The sequence below is a fragment of the Epargyreus clarus genome, unplaced genomic scaffold, assembly GCF_041222505.1.
Source record: "Epargyreus clarus isolate Ecla_fem2 unplaced genomic scaffold, WU_Ecla_fem_2.2 ptg000006l, whole genome shotgun sequence".
Taxonomy (NCBI): domain Eukaryota; kingdom Metazoa; phylum Arthropoda; class Insecta; order Lepidoptera; family Hesperiidae; genus Epargyreus; species Epargyreus clarus.
In genome coordinates, this window is record NW_027332214.1 from 7608553 (window position 1) to 7623149 (window position 14597).

At 31.5% G+C, this 14597-nt stretch overlaps 3 protein-coding genes across 3 annotated transcripts; 2 read left to right on the forward strand and 1 right to left on the reverse strand.

The window, feature by feature from the left end:
* Nucleotides 1–2434: 2434 nt before the first annotated feature.
* On the reverse strand, nt 2435–6494 carry Gnpnat (glucosamine 6-phosphate N-acetyltransferase). Its single transcript, XM_073073880.1, has 6 exons — nt 6200–6494; nt 5487–5706; nt 3835–3962; nt 3484–3545; nt 3147–3287; nt 2435–2826 (listed from the first exon to the last, which is right to left on the reverse strand). The coding sequence occupies exons 1-6, from the start codon at nt 6224–6226 to the stop codon at nt 2808–2810; spliced, it is 597 nt and encodes a 198-aa protein (XP_072929981.1). The 5' UTR covers nt 6227–6494; the 3' UTR covers nt 2435–2807.
* Nucleotides 6495–6652: 158 nt separating this feature from the next.
* CIA30 (complex I intermediate-associated protein 30) lies at nt 6653–14170 on the forward strand. The gene is made up of 5 exons (XM_073073879.1): nt 6653–7086; nt 12123–12340; nt 12798–12983; nt 13821–13965; nt 14071–14170. The coding sequence occupies exons 1-5, from the start codon at nt 6789–6791 to the stop codon at nt 14148–14150; spliced, it is 927 nt and encodes a 308-aa protein (XP_072929980.1). The 5' UTR covers nt 6653–6788; the 3' UTR covers nt 14151–14170.
* LOC140742843 (uncharacterized) lies at nt 9180–11344 on the forward strand. Its single transcript, XM_073073878.1, has one exon. It carries the CDS (start codon nt 9390–9392, stop codon nt 10965–10967), a length of 1578 nt encoding a protein of 525 aa, XP_072929979.1. The 5' UTR covers nt 9180–9389; the 3' UTR covers nt 10968–11344.
* Nucleotides 14171–14597: the final 427 nt, after the last annotated feature.

Genomic DNA, 14597 nt, shown 5'->3' on the forward strand with positions numbered 1-14597 from the left:
ATAATGATTCCTAATTTAAATATCTCCTACTATGGTGTGTAGCGAGAATACACAGTCAAAACAAACAATAAAATTCGATAAAGCCCAATAGTTAGTCTTATAGTGATGCTATTGCTTAGTATGTACACAATTGCAAAAACATTTATAAATACGTCCAAAATAAAATATTAAAATAATTATAGCTTTAAACAAAATACTCATTACTCACTTTTAATTTTTAAATGACATTTAAAAGTATGAAACGTTCGTAGCTATGTTTATTTTTTACAACTGTGAGGGTAGTGTATTAATATTCGTATGGTGTAAAAATCGGCTACTTTGGACACAGAAATGCGTAACTAAAATGCGGGTTTAGGTCACAGAGTGCTATAAAATAGATTTTTATAATTTCCACTAGGAAAAACGAATTACACATCCAATCCATATACGCTTTATAATATTAAAACTTCTTTTGCCTTAAGAATCCCTCTCCGCTGTCAATTTGTCGTTTTTTAGAATTACTTATTCACGTAAAACTTATTTTATCCTGTAAAAATTTTCATATTTCTGGAATTCTTTGATCCTCATAGTTTTTCCTCTATAATAAGAAGCCAAGAAAAATTAAATAGAGAACTTCATACCTACCTATACGAAAATAGCGGTTCTGAAAAACCTGCACAAAATATGATAAATAAACAGGAACTTTTTATTTCATTAATTAAATGAACGCTAATTTCCTAATTGCAGGTTTTTCAGTAGCGACATGCACTTGAGCTATGTGTTGTATGGAATATTCTATCTGCTGTATGATTATTTACACTTCTGTAAATAAAATGTTTGAAATAAATATGCTGTTTAATATTTAATTGTAGATTTAAAAAGCATTTTTCATCATTTTTTATTATAGCTGTCGCACTTGTCGCAAAAGGTCATTTATCATCATAAAGTGGGTAATAATATTATCCAACCTATAGTTAATGGAGATATCGAGCAAGTAGTTTTCGTTGGGATGTTAAAATGGTATTTGCTTAAAATAGGTTTTACGACAGTATCAAGACAATCAGTGGTCTTGGATTCGATTCCAGTCTTTCAGCTTGGAAGGTGGGAATAATTGATACCACTACATTACTGCCCTCTTAACGTCCTGTTACCCAGATTTTTCTTATGCTAATGACAAATAAAACAAAAATGTAAGCAAAAAAATTTTAATGCATCTACAACATGATTTTTTATGAATGTTAGTCACTATAAGCTAACTTTAACAAATTAATTACATTATTATACAAGCAACAAGCATTGTTGGAACTAAAATAAAATGGCAACACAAAAACCAGTTAAATGTAACTAGTAACTGGCAAATAAGCTATAGCCCGACAAGGTTTAAAATGAACTGTAATAACCTACTGAACATTATAACACAAAAAAGTGCTGTAATCATCACTGGTACTACTTATATATGTATGAATATTATAAGGGTCTTTCTACACTTATCTCTACACAATCTGCTTGGTCATTCAGAATATCTTTATATCCAAGCCAAGCAAATCATTAAATTTAATCTTGTCGCTTACATGTTACAAACATTTTTTTGACCAAAATATTTATATTCGTTTATGTAAATGACAAAGAAATTGAACACCTTGTCGAACTATTTCAAATGACTGCTACATCCAAGGGCTCGAATAAATGCGCATATATTATTTACGTGAAGTACAAAACTTAAAAACTAAATAAACTTATGTGCTAGGACATCCATATTCAATCAATCACCCCATCAAATGTTAATTATCATTCAAGTGTATTTTTCGCTCTCTAGTCAACGCCAACCAATGACATTGATATATTTCTATGATATTCGACCTTTGATGGATAGAATGGTTGACCCTGCAACTGTAACGCACAAACTACCACGCAGAAATCACAACAAAGCAAAACTCGAGCAAAACCAAAGTAATAATAGACACATATTATTTTTATACACTCCTATTGGCCTATTATTAGTTGATTTTATATAAATCGGTGCAAAAGATTCAATAGTGCATATAAAAAACTGCTAATAAAAAACTCGACTTTTAATTCTTTAAGCATAAATAATATTCATTCTTCATATTGTACAATAACTCATAAACAACAATTACATTTGTCTATAAAAACACAATCATTCGATAACTCGAAAAGGAAATAATAAACTGTATGAAAAATAGAGTAGACTTATGTTGTTTCGGTATGACATCACATTATAATAAACGCTTTCTACACTTACAGCCCCACACTAGGATTCCCTGTGTCGTGGGTGCCAAGGACACACAAAAACACCCAGACTCAGAAACAGAAATCTAAATTGATCATTTAGACATCTGTCTGGCCGGGGATCGAACCCGGGACCCTTTGCGCGTCAGACCGGTATGGTGGCCGCTCCGCCACGCGGGTCGTAAAAACAAAAATAATCATTAAAATATTTCGTATAAAAAGTGTGGTTGACGCTGATTTTAAGTACTTTTAAGATCCTGCCGTATACAAAAAACAATAAAACCATCGGCAATATCAATAGAAAGATTAACATAAATAGAAATCAATACTATTGATATTTTTATCCGTATCTTATCTTAAGTGACTTCGAGTGTATTGTGATAATACTGAAATAGCATAAGTCTTAATTTCAATGGCCTTTAAATATAAATAAATGGGGGAAAATTAAAACATGTGGGTACCAGGGGATTAGTAAAAGAAGATATTCAAATGTTACTAGAGCCGCGATGTTGCGATGTCTCGTCGTGGTTGCCTACTTACAGTTTAGAGCGCAGGTCGGACGTCCTAGCGGCTAATTGTCAGGATGGATCATCGAATCTGAAAATAAATAAATAATATATAATTATACTGAAGATACATATTGTTTAGATGGGGTTTTTCAACTTCAACAACTGTAGTTATGGGCCAAATTCAAAGTTCACCGTGGTTTACATAACGCGAATTACATGCCCATTTGTTGCTATCTACTCCATTATAAAAAACCCGGATTAAAGTAAACATTCTACAATTAACTCTCACCCCTTTACTGCAGGTCCATAGATTAGAACGCATAATCTATGACTGCAACATTATTTTTAGCAATATGTTATTTCATAAGAAAAGTAAACATCGTATCAGCTACAAGACTATTTACTCACCTCATATTCATAGCATTAGAGTTCCCTGGCTCCATTTTGTAACCAAGCGACTCATAGAATTTGATGAGTTTGTCCTTGCAATCTAACGCCATCTTATAACACCCGAGTTCTTGGGCCAGCAGTGACACTGTTACAACAATTCTAAAAAAAAGGAGGGAACTGATCTAGTAACTTTTTTTTGTACAAAATTATATAAAATGTAATCAATTTCATTTAATCAAATAATATGCATTAGATCTAAAAGATAATAGAAATCGTATACCAAATATAAGAAGAAAATTATATTTTTATTTAATAGGAATAATATTATTAGACAACATATTATTACAATACTTACAATTTTCCCAGTTGCTTTCCTCTATAAGTATCATTGACTACAACATCTTCCAATCTGCCTTTCTGTAAAAAAATAATTAGATATAACATTATTATTAAATGCAAGAATATAATTAATTAATTTTATTTTTATAATTATTCTAGTTTAATTTTTATGTTAATACAAGGTCTTGTATTTAGCATCGAGTCAGACCTTATTTTAGGATGAATAGGTGTAATTTAAAAAGCAGTTATCTTCAAATGGCCTTATCTTTTTTATCACCTAAAATTTTTTACCATTTTTTTTTAATTTTAAGCTCATCTCTACTAATGTAAGATGCTTGAAATAACGTGCTAATTCAAATACCCTTACCAATGAGCAGTTGTGAATAAACTTTTGCTCAATAGTTAGTGTGGCGGCGCCGATAATTTTCGCTACACGCGTATCTTCAATTACTGTTACGTAGTAACCACCTGATGCCTTCATTTGTGTAAAGCGCTCTGAAAACGACATTAAACCAATGATGTAGGAAATTAATACTAAACGTGTATACAATTTGAAGTAAATGTAAATGTTGTAATATATAAAAGTAATCCTATGATGAAATTTTCGGTAGGCGATACAATTTATTAAAAAATAAATAAAGTATTCTTTTAAGGATGCAATCATAATTTTATTTCTTTTCTCTTATATGAATGCTGGATAAGTCATGTTGCAATAAATTATTGTATAAAAAACGGCCTGATCAGGAAGAAAACTAGATTTTAATGAGGCCATTTTTATGCTGCCGGCATTGGTTTCAAGGTCACCTCATAAAGTAAATGTCATGTCACATTCTTTAAATACCATGCAGACCTGTTTTTGTACAAACATTAGCAAATCTTCTCGGTTCAATGTGATTTATTTGTACTGTGTGTTACTAGACTGAGAAAAAATATTTTGAAAGATTTACAGCTAAGCATAATATATCTCTTCCAACAGCTCAGAATACAAAGCCAAAAAATTGCTATGTAGCCCTACAACTAAAGCAATATAAATTCCAAATATTGCTATTTAATTTGTGCCAAACTAAATTTTTTTAAATACTTTCTGCAATAATATTATAACATTTCCAATTAAAAAAAAGTATTATTACCATAATTTGTTTCCCACATTACAATAAAGTAAATGGAAATTTACGTTTTAAAATTCATAATCTATACTATACTTGTGAATCAAAATATTTTTGGGATAAAAGTACTTTATGAAATTCATGAAAAATATTTCAGTAGTTGTGACTTTATGCTCATAAAACCTATATAAAAAATATAAATCACTAACACTATTATTTTTATATGCCGGTTTATTAAAATCAGGGAAATCACACTCTTATCAGGCTGATAAGAATCATGGTATCTTGTCTGAATACTTTTACTATTATTATAAACCATCCATATAGGTATTAAACTATTACATTTATTAAATGTATTAAATAAATGTAATAGTTTAATACCTAACACATTTAAATAATAATAAACTGTAAAATAAAATATATAACATATAAAAATATTATATATAAATATATAATACATATATAATATTTATGGACATACATACACTTACACACCCTCTCACACACACTCACATTATTATTATTATTATATACAAGTATTGGATGTCTTAATAAATAAGATAAGATTAAGAATAAAATAATTTAACTCCTAGATTCAATAACAATTATTAATAAGTAAAAAATACTAATTTAATTATATCAAAATATGATTCAGAATTTTATATCTCACATTCATAGTAATCATTTATCATTTATACAGACAATCTGAATCAAATGCAGTTAATTAATACAAAAAAAATAATAATAGAAGCCAACAGCAGTTGATACATTTTTTATCAATTTAATAATAATATTCCATTTACTATCTAACACCTATAGTATTACTGGAATAAAATATTTATTATGTATGTATAGTAAATACACTTCTATATGACAAAGTACGTCCAAAATGCAAAAAATTATGAATCCTTACCATCAAATTGCTTCCTTGTGATATTTCCTGTGCTTGTAAGCTGACTAAGCAGCTGAAGGAACCCCTTGTCAAAGTCGGAGCGCTGTAATGGCCTTACCACAATCCAGTCCTCCCCAGGCTGAGCTGCTGATATTTTGGGCTTGAAAATTGCTGGACTTTTAGAAAAGTCTAGCTTTTGCAATATATCAGGGGGATATAATGATTCGGAGGCCCATGGGTCCTGAAATAACACAACAATGTTAAATAAATGTTAATATTTATTATTATTATTAGTAATAAAACCATATGTATTTAACTATAATAAAATTTAAACGATGCTTATTTCATTATTTTACATATATTATTTGAAAAAAATAATATTTGATTCTTCTTTTGTAAAATAGACATTCATAAATTAATTTTGTAAATAATTAGAAAAATCATGATTAAGTTATAATCAATCTCTTAATATATATTTTTTTATTATTCATTGTTATAAATATAAAATAATTATTATAGTCTTATTAGATGAATATAATTTTTAATTAATTATATATTTTTTTATTAATTTACCCATAATTATTGAAATATTTTGAAAATTTGCCAGACATTCATAGTAATAAATTCTTACTATACGAACTACGTTAAGAATAAATTCTCGCTTGTACAGATTATTATAATAAAAAAAGAAAATGGAATAATATATTATGCAAATATTAGGCCAATAATCTTACCTCTACGTGATGTTTTTCCATTCCCATTTTGAGTATTGTAACTATCGCTTATGCACTCAACAAAACATAACAAATACACTTTCTACACTAACATTCTAAGAAGAAAATTGAAATAAACGTGTGGACAAGTAACAAAAACGTGGCGTAATAAAAGTGAACTGAGAATACAAGCTAACGAAGTATTTCCACGTGAAATTCCCACTTCGATTGGTTGCCTTCTATAGAGTTCAAATCATATATTACAACCATTGGCTATAATAACAAAAAGTGAAAGGGAAATTAATTTTGAAATCGTCGCGTCGGCCGTCGTGTCATGTCTCATATGTGATTGACATTGACATAACAAGTTCACAGTGTAAAAATACTTTGACACACCACAAAACAAAGACAATAATCCTGTATCCTGTGCCTGTATCTATACAAACAGCTGTTCGTGACAACGTCAAGTAAGGCAAATTGACAAATGACAATATTGACATTAACATGTCACAACAAATGGGAAAAGTAACCTTATTGGTGCATAATATAAAACAATACTCATCATAATGTCGATAGTGTTATGAGAAATATAACTAAATAGTAAAGTATAATGATGGCCCTAAATAAGGCTTCTTGTTTCCGTTTATTAAAGCGTTACCATCCATGTTGTGTACTAAATTTCGTGCTAGAGCCAAGTAAAACTTTAAGATTTGCTGCTCCAATTCAGAAAAGATTGTTTTGGGAGAAGGACAGAAAAGGCGGCTACAATACGGAGGATAAGCTGGAGAAGGTGTCTACTATACAACACATAAAGAATGGATTCAAAGAACTTAAAAGTGAGCTAAAATTATTTGGACAAGAAATAAAGGACCTAATTGAAATGGATCCTCTACTTATTGCCAGACCAGGTATTTATTTTTATTGACATATTAATGATTCATGTTTTTGGTAGGGAGGGCTTGAAATTAATACTAGGGACTTATAAACTTCAACATTTCATAATTTCCAAGTGTATCATTTTATTATGTAAGCTTTTATATGCTCCTACAGCTCTCATGGAATTTTAGGCCAACATAATACACCATCATTAAATGGTTTTTACTATTTTCTATACCACCATTAAACTAAAATTATTATATTTAACTTAAAGTGTACACCACTGATAAATACTTGAATGAATACGCTACTAATGCATTCATAAGCAATACTAATTAATTATTCATTAGTAGTATAGTCTGCATAAAACTGCTAGTCCGCTCTGAATATAGAAATGAATTGCATCGCAAATTGTATAACTACACTTGCTCCCAACAAATTTGTAGCGGATTCAGTTTGGACTATACTTATGTTTAATGTGGAGATCTGAAAGTGATATCACAAAAGAATGTGTAAAATGTGAAAGAATTATCAGTCAGCATATTATAGATTTTAAGCCACAGTGTCTTATACGTAATAAGGTTACTTTTCAGAATACAGAAAAAAAACAACTTTTATTTACATAAAAAAAATTCACTGTTTTCTTAAAAAAAGTAGTTTTATGTCATACAAACAAGTCATATGTTTAAATGCAAACCAATGCAAATTAAAAAAATCATTCGCAATTAGTTTTATAAGCCCTTATGGTTAGAAGCCTGCAGTATCATTTCCTAATAAATATGTTAATACATTGTAAAGATAATAAAAAGAATTTCTTTTAATTAAACTTGATTGTAGTTTAATTGCTTTGGACATATGCATCTAAAGCAAGAATTTAAAGTTACTTATATAGTTGTTAATACAGTTTAATCAGCCACCACGCAGCCAATCAATATTTAGGGAAAGCAATCCTTCTAAAAAAAGATTTTTGAACAATCAGGTCACTAAAATATCAAAGACAGAATTTTGAAGACTGACTTTTGTGAACTTACTGAATATAAAAAAAGTGAAAAGTTTAATTAATATTTTTGAAATCACACCTACAAAACAAGGAAGCTTATTAGTGTTACCATAGATTAGTAAAGATACTTCGCCGCCTTGAAATTGAATGAAGCCACAAACGGCTTATCAGTAAGTTTTTTTTTTTAATTCTTGACAAATAAAAACATTTTTAGCGAAAATTTACGAATAAATAACTAATACTGCGTAATTTACATAATAAATAAATAATTATTTCAAATATTTTAGGGACATTTTAGCACGGAGACGTGGCAAAACTTTTCTATGCAACTGTTTCAATTCTCAAAACTGGGTACATTTTCTTGTTAGGAGTGAGTAATCTTTACTAATCTATGAGTGTTACTTAAGCACTCTAAAATTGTAAATGCAATCACTGCAAAAAACGAAGAATTTTAGTAAAAAAATCCGATACTTCGTTTAATCGATCCCAGTTCGATTAATTTAAGTTTAATGCGTAGTAGAGCTCTTCAGCCAAACAAATAAATTTATTAGGGATGAAATTTTAAAAACAATAATTAATTTTGAATTTATTAAGCATAATGATAATAATACAGGGTGAATCTCCATAATGTGCACATATTGAAACAGGTAAAATTAAACCGCATTTAATCGACAAAAAAAATATAAAAAAAAATTAAAAATTTTTTTTTGTGTTTTACGACCTTTTGAATTTTTTTTTGGGAATTGTGCACCTGAAGTAAATAAATCGCTATAACTTTTAAACTAAGAGGGTTATCAGGTTCAAATGATTCGCGTCGCCATAACAAATGGTATGCTCGCTACACCTGCTCGCAACAACTTCAGAGTGAACTCGCAGTTTGGCGCGGACCATACTATGACCATACTTTTATTTACATATTGTATGTTACGGTTAAACTAAAAATAAGATCCCATGTAATCAATGTGACATTTTTTTTAACAAATTACATAAAGAGTTGTATTATTTAAGTTAAAAGAAAAAAAAACCGATTCAAAGAAGTTTTGATAATAATCTAGCAACACTATGATTCGCTCCCTTAACACACGACAGAGATAAGTATGTCGGACAAAAGAGGATAAATATTGTCTATGACTTTTAAGTCAAGTTTTTAAAAATAAATTTATCCGTTATGTTCGTTGGTTTCACTGACAGAATATTTATATAACACAAGCCCTATTTCTTTTTTACGGAGTTAAGAAGTTATAAAAATAGTTGTGTTTTCAAAGTTTAACGCATTCTTATACCGAGAGTTATTTTCGCTGCAGTTGTTCTAAAAGTGAGGTTTGTGAGACACGAATGTTACCGAGTATTGTTTCACTGAAAGTTTATAATGAAGAAAGTGGCTTAAAAGGAATACATCAGCATTTCCGTCGAATATTAGGGTTAAAATCGGTGGAGAATAGTAGTGAAATAACAGATAAAAACATGCTGTCCTCTAAAGGGAACGTTACATCCGACGATAGTTTCGCAACTCCTGTGTCGTCGATGGGCGATCTTATGGCTTTGTCACCAAAAAAAGAGAAGGATCTCTCGGAAACGACTGATATTACGAGTGACCTCCTCACTGGCGCGGAGTTCGATAGCATTTGCGATGTCACTATGCAAGAGGTTCCTATGTTTGATGATATGTACATCGATGCAACTAGCTTGGACTACCTCGTTAAGATCGCGGATTCAAATCGCAATCATAACTGCATAGACAGGGGGAAGGAGAGCCTGTTTGTTAAGTTTGATCCACTGTACGCGAAGAATAAACTAGATCTAATCGAATCTGCGATTAAACAGTCTGATGCGGACTCATTTGAACGTGACGTGGGCTACGAGACCAGCAGCGCGACATCTATACAAACCGACATCAGTGTTGCGACCCCTAAACATACACAATCTGCAGGATTGGTTCTCGCTACAAGCAGTAAAGATAAACCTACGCAGATTGTGCCACCAGTTGTCAGCACTGAGGCACCAAAAACAAGTGTCGCGCAATCAAAATCAATTCCAGCCCTCGTTCGCAGCGTGTCAGCGATATTAACTCCAACACAAGTTGCAACAGAAAGACTAATCAGCTTCTCGGGCAACACACCACCTACAGCCGCTCCACGGAGTCCTCGCTACAGTCATTTCAGTGCTCAAGAAGTGGATCGACTTCAATCCTTGCGAATAATCCTTCAAAAACAAGATCAGGAAGTGCTACAGTTGAGACAAGAGAACAGGGAACTGAGAAGTTCAGTACAGGATATGGAACACAAACTCAGCAGGACAACTGAGGATCTTGAACATAGGGTAAAAAAATTGACAGAAGAAAGAGATAATTTATTGGAACGTGAAAATAGATTACTACAGAAAATCAATGATAAAATTCTGAGCAACAAACAAATGAGCATTGTTATGGAAGAGTATGAAAAAACAATTTCTTCCTTGATTGGTGAACAGCAACATGAAAAAATTCAATATCAAGAGACATTTGACAAGTTGACGAGTGAAAGGGACCAAGCATTAAACCATCTCGCCAGCATGGAATGCTCCTTTAATGATCTCCTTGCCAAATATGAAAAGTGCAAGACCGTTATAATGGATTCAAAAGAGAGGGAAAAGTTGTTTGAATTAAAAATATCCGAGTATGAAATTGGAATGAAAAAGTATGAGGTTTTGTATAACAATCTGAAACAAGTCACAACAGATAACTTGGAGAAGGCTAATGAAACACTGGAGAGTTTGAGGAAGTCTCATGCTATTGAAATCACAAAGTTAAATGCTACAATGAAAAAACATGAGATCACAATTTCTTCACTACAAGAATCTTTAACACAAAAAACTAGAGATAATGAGGAACTAACTAGGATATGCGACCAACTCATAAGTCAAGTTGGCGAATAGAGTTGCATTAATTTGTTCCAAGTAACAAGTTGGGAAGAGAATAGAATATAATTTAGCATTTAATTAATACTTCTTAAAAATTGTATTACATATTGGAATTAGTTTTAATTTCTGGTGGAAGTTTAAAGTAGTTGTTTATTTTTCTTATTTCATAAATCTTAGTACTATACTGCCTAAACTTACTGTATACAATCTTATAATTACGAATTACTAGACACTTAATATTTGGCAACTTAAAAATTGGATAAGAGACTGAATAAATTTGTACTCATATGCTAGATATAGAAGAAAACTTAAGGATGATTTTTGGAGACAGGTCCCTAACTCAGGTCTATGGCTCTCTTTTCTTCTACTTTTAAATGTTTATATCAATGAATAATCAACTACGGGGAGCAATTATTAGTGTTTGATTTAATGCTGTTACATATAATTTTCAGTTTAAAGTTTAAAAAAATGATTATTTGATATTAAAAAGTTGAAAAAAAATTGAGGCAAACGAATGAGTTGGGAAAACACTGTTTCGAAGAATGACCCTTAATGAAAATAATTATGTTGATAATCATTTGTTTATTTTGGACTGTGTTATGGATAGTTTTATATGCCTTTTTGTGGTGCTTTTTAAACTCATTTTTTGGAGCTGCTTTTCCAAAAAATTACTGTGGTGAATCTCAAATTATATTTTAAAATATTTATAAGTAATTGATATTGTGTATTCTTTGATGACATTTGAATTGTGCCTTTATGTTTGTGACATTATAATGTTATTTAAAAACAGTGCTTTTTATTTTGTTCCATATAAAAGATATAGGTTCATCCACACCAACTTTATAGTTACATATTTACAAATAAGTTTTGATTTAGTGCAATTATGACTTCTGCAAATACTTACTCAGTTATTATAAATAATTGATTTTATTTAACCTTTGACTAAAATTAAACACTACACATTCACAAAACATAATTTTATAATTATAAGAATTACAAGCATCATAATTATTTTGTGGGTTGTGGATTACATTCCCATCAATATTTATAGCCTTGTTTGTATGAAATAACTGGATTAGATGATCTTGCACTTGTTACATACTTTTTTAATTCTTATAATAAGTATACACATATTTCTTAATAATAATCAAAATGTTTATATACTTTCAGGTGAAGTTGATTTACTATGGCTATTCAACGAGCCTGCTGTCCTGGACAAGTTTATAGCAACAAGTGACAGTGACCACAATGAAGGATACAGCTTCTGTAATCTAAGTATGAGTCCTGCTGGGAGGGTGAACTTTCATGGACACCTGGACGTCAGGGTGCCCAAAGACGGTCGCATCAAGAAGGCAGGGTACTGCGCTTTTCGGTCTAAGAGAATTAGGGTAAGGGCACGTTATTTAAATCAAATTAATCAAAAGAGAGTATCCACTATCCACACTAAAGAGTTTAAGAACAAATGTTTTATAGTGCACGTAGCTCAGGCACTTTTGTATTAGGCACTCAGCCACCCTTAATAAGATGTTATTATTTCAGTCCATCGGTTATTGAGTATAGAAAAAAAGTGAAAATTATTTGTAAAAAATACTACAGCATTACATAATAATAGTAAACATAACTTTAAAATCAGAACATTGCTGCTGTAAAATTTAATAAAAGCGTCCACACTCAGCCTCACCGTGGCGAACCATGGCCCTTGATTTTTAATATGTAGAATTTTACTGATACATTAATTGTAAACCCTTTCATTAACTTCAGGTTACGCCAGTAGTCATTAGTAAGGTGAAATATAAATTATTTTTACAATAAAATAAATTTCGTCTGATATTACTCTGCTTACAGAAATCATTTAAACGTGAAGCAACATACGACTGGAATCTTTACAACACACTAGTGTTGAAAGTGAGAGGAGATGGACGGTCGTACTTGCTAAATATATCCTGTGAAGGGTCTTACGACATTGCATGGAATGATATTTATCATTATGTGTTGTATACAAGAGGAGGTCCTTATTGGCAAGTTGCTAAAGTAAGTTCAATAGCATATGGATGCTTGCCTGTTAAGGCACCTGTATTTTTTCTTTTCGAGGGGGAAACCTTTAAAAGGTAGCTACCCGACGATGTGGGAGCGACACCAGGTTATATGGGATTTTTACCGCACTAAAACGCCCCCCGATGGCCGTCCTCAGCGCTTCTTGGAGAACTCCGGGATCTCCGACGGAACACAACCGGGGTCCTCCAAGCGCGATGCCCCGATCGGGCTCTGCCCTGGGGGAGCGTTGGCTCCTCCCACAACATCTGGTGATTACGACGGTATGCGACCACACATACCGCCGTCCTTCCCGGGGTAGCTTACTGGACGGTTCGAGCTCCCACTCTTGCCGACCGCAAACCTCGGAAGACCCCTTTATTCGCCTCTTACAACAGGCAGGGGATACCGTAGCCGTATTCTAGTCCCGGAACTACAGGGACAGCCTGTTAAGGCACCTATCGCAACTGTTTTGAAATGTAAGGTGGAACATTAATTATTTAAATTGAAAACGGCGTTACTGAATTACGGGCGAGGAGTCGCATTCCACATTGATCGCACGTTATCGCGAACGGGATGTAAATTTGATAAAGAAAAATGCGCATAGATACTGTGTGAGCGAAATATGATAAGTTCGGACGTCGTCTCTGATATAATATATCATGATGGGAAGAAAATATACCTTTATTTTGCCATTACAACGTAACGGCAAAATATACCTTTATTTTGCCATTACAACGTAACGGCGACAATAACAACAATAGCTTTAAACATAGATAAAATCAGAGGAAAGAAAACTAAACGGAACTATTAAATGCTCTATTTTTTTTGTTACAGATACCTTTTTCAAAATTTATCTTAGGATCCAAAGGACGGATACAAGATAAGCAAACTAGAATGAGACTAGATAGAGTAACGCATTTTGGTATAACTTGCGCTGACAAAATAAATGGTCCATTCAATTTAGAAATTGAATATGTCGGTAAGTTTATGGAAATTATCTGGGATGTCTGGGGTCTGGGAAGTTAAAATACAAAGATAAGTTAGTTGTTTAACTACCACCTATAAATATTTTATATTTTTTCAGGTTTGGAATTTGATCCAACTCATGACGAAGAATTTGCTTACGAAATGTATAAAACCGAAAGATTTATTGTTGGCGTTTAATTAAATAATTTATCATTCAACTGTAGTCCGTTAATAAAATATAAATTAAAAAAAACATGTTTTTGTCGTCTTGAATCATTCTCATAACTATTTTAATTTTAGAGAAGAGTGTAAGTTATACCTAAGTATATATGCCTATTATAAATGTACTTTAAGTATAGGTTTATAAAACAAAAAAGCAGACAGAAAAAGTATTTATATTGTTATATATTATTAATATTCAATATTATGTCGGTGTGAAAGATATAGGCAAATGAATTATATAGATGTTGGAACACCTGCGCTCATACTTGACTTGAGACTTATGAATAAAAATGTTCGTCTAAGAAGAAAGCCGGCTGATAATGTTATTTATACACATCCCAAACTATAAGCCAGGCGCATTTAAAATATAATAACTTTAATTAAACCGTAATCTAATATACCTATAAGTACCTATAACGTCAG

What these genes read in the sequence shown, in the direction of transcription:
- Gnpnat (XM_073073880.1), bottom strand. Translation starts at nt 6,226, where the DNA reads ATGGGAATGGAAAAACATCACGTAGAG. An exon ending in TGGAAAAACATCACGTAGAG is followed by an intron (nt 5,707 to 6,199) that starts GTAAGATTATTG and finishes GTGTTATTTCAG; the next exon opens with GACCCATGGGCCTCCGAATC. An exon ending in TTATTCACAACTGCTCATTG is followed by an intron (nt 3,546 to 3,834) that starts GTAAGGGTATTT and finishes ATTTTTTTACAG; the next exon opens with AAAGGCAGATTGGAAGATGT.
- LOC140742843 (XM_073073878.1), top strand. Translation starts at nt 9,390, where the DNA reads ATGTTACCGAGTATTGTTTCACTGAAAGTTTATAATGAAGAAAGTGGC.
- CIA30 (XM_073073879.1), top strand. Translation starts at nt 6,789, where the DNA reads ATGATGGCCCTAAATAAGGCTTCTTGTTTCCGTTTATTAAAGCGTTAC. An exon ending in TCTACTTATTGCCAGACCAG is followed by an intron (nt 7,087 to 12,122) that starts GTATTTATTTTT and finishes ATATACTTTCAG; the next exon opens with GTGAAGTTGATTTACTATGG. An exon ending in TTTAGAAATTGAATATGTCG is followed by an intron (nt 13,966 to 14,070) that starts GTAAGTTTATGG and finishes ATATTTTTTCAG; the next exon opens with GTTTGGAATTTGATCCAACT.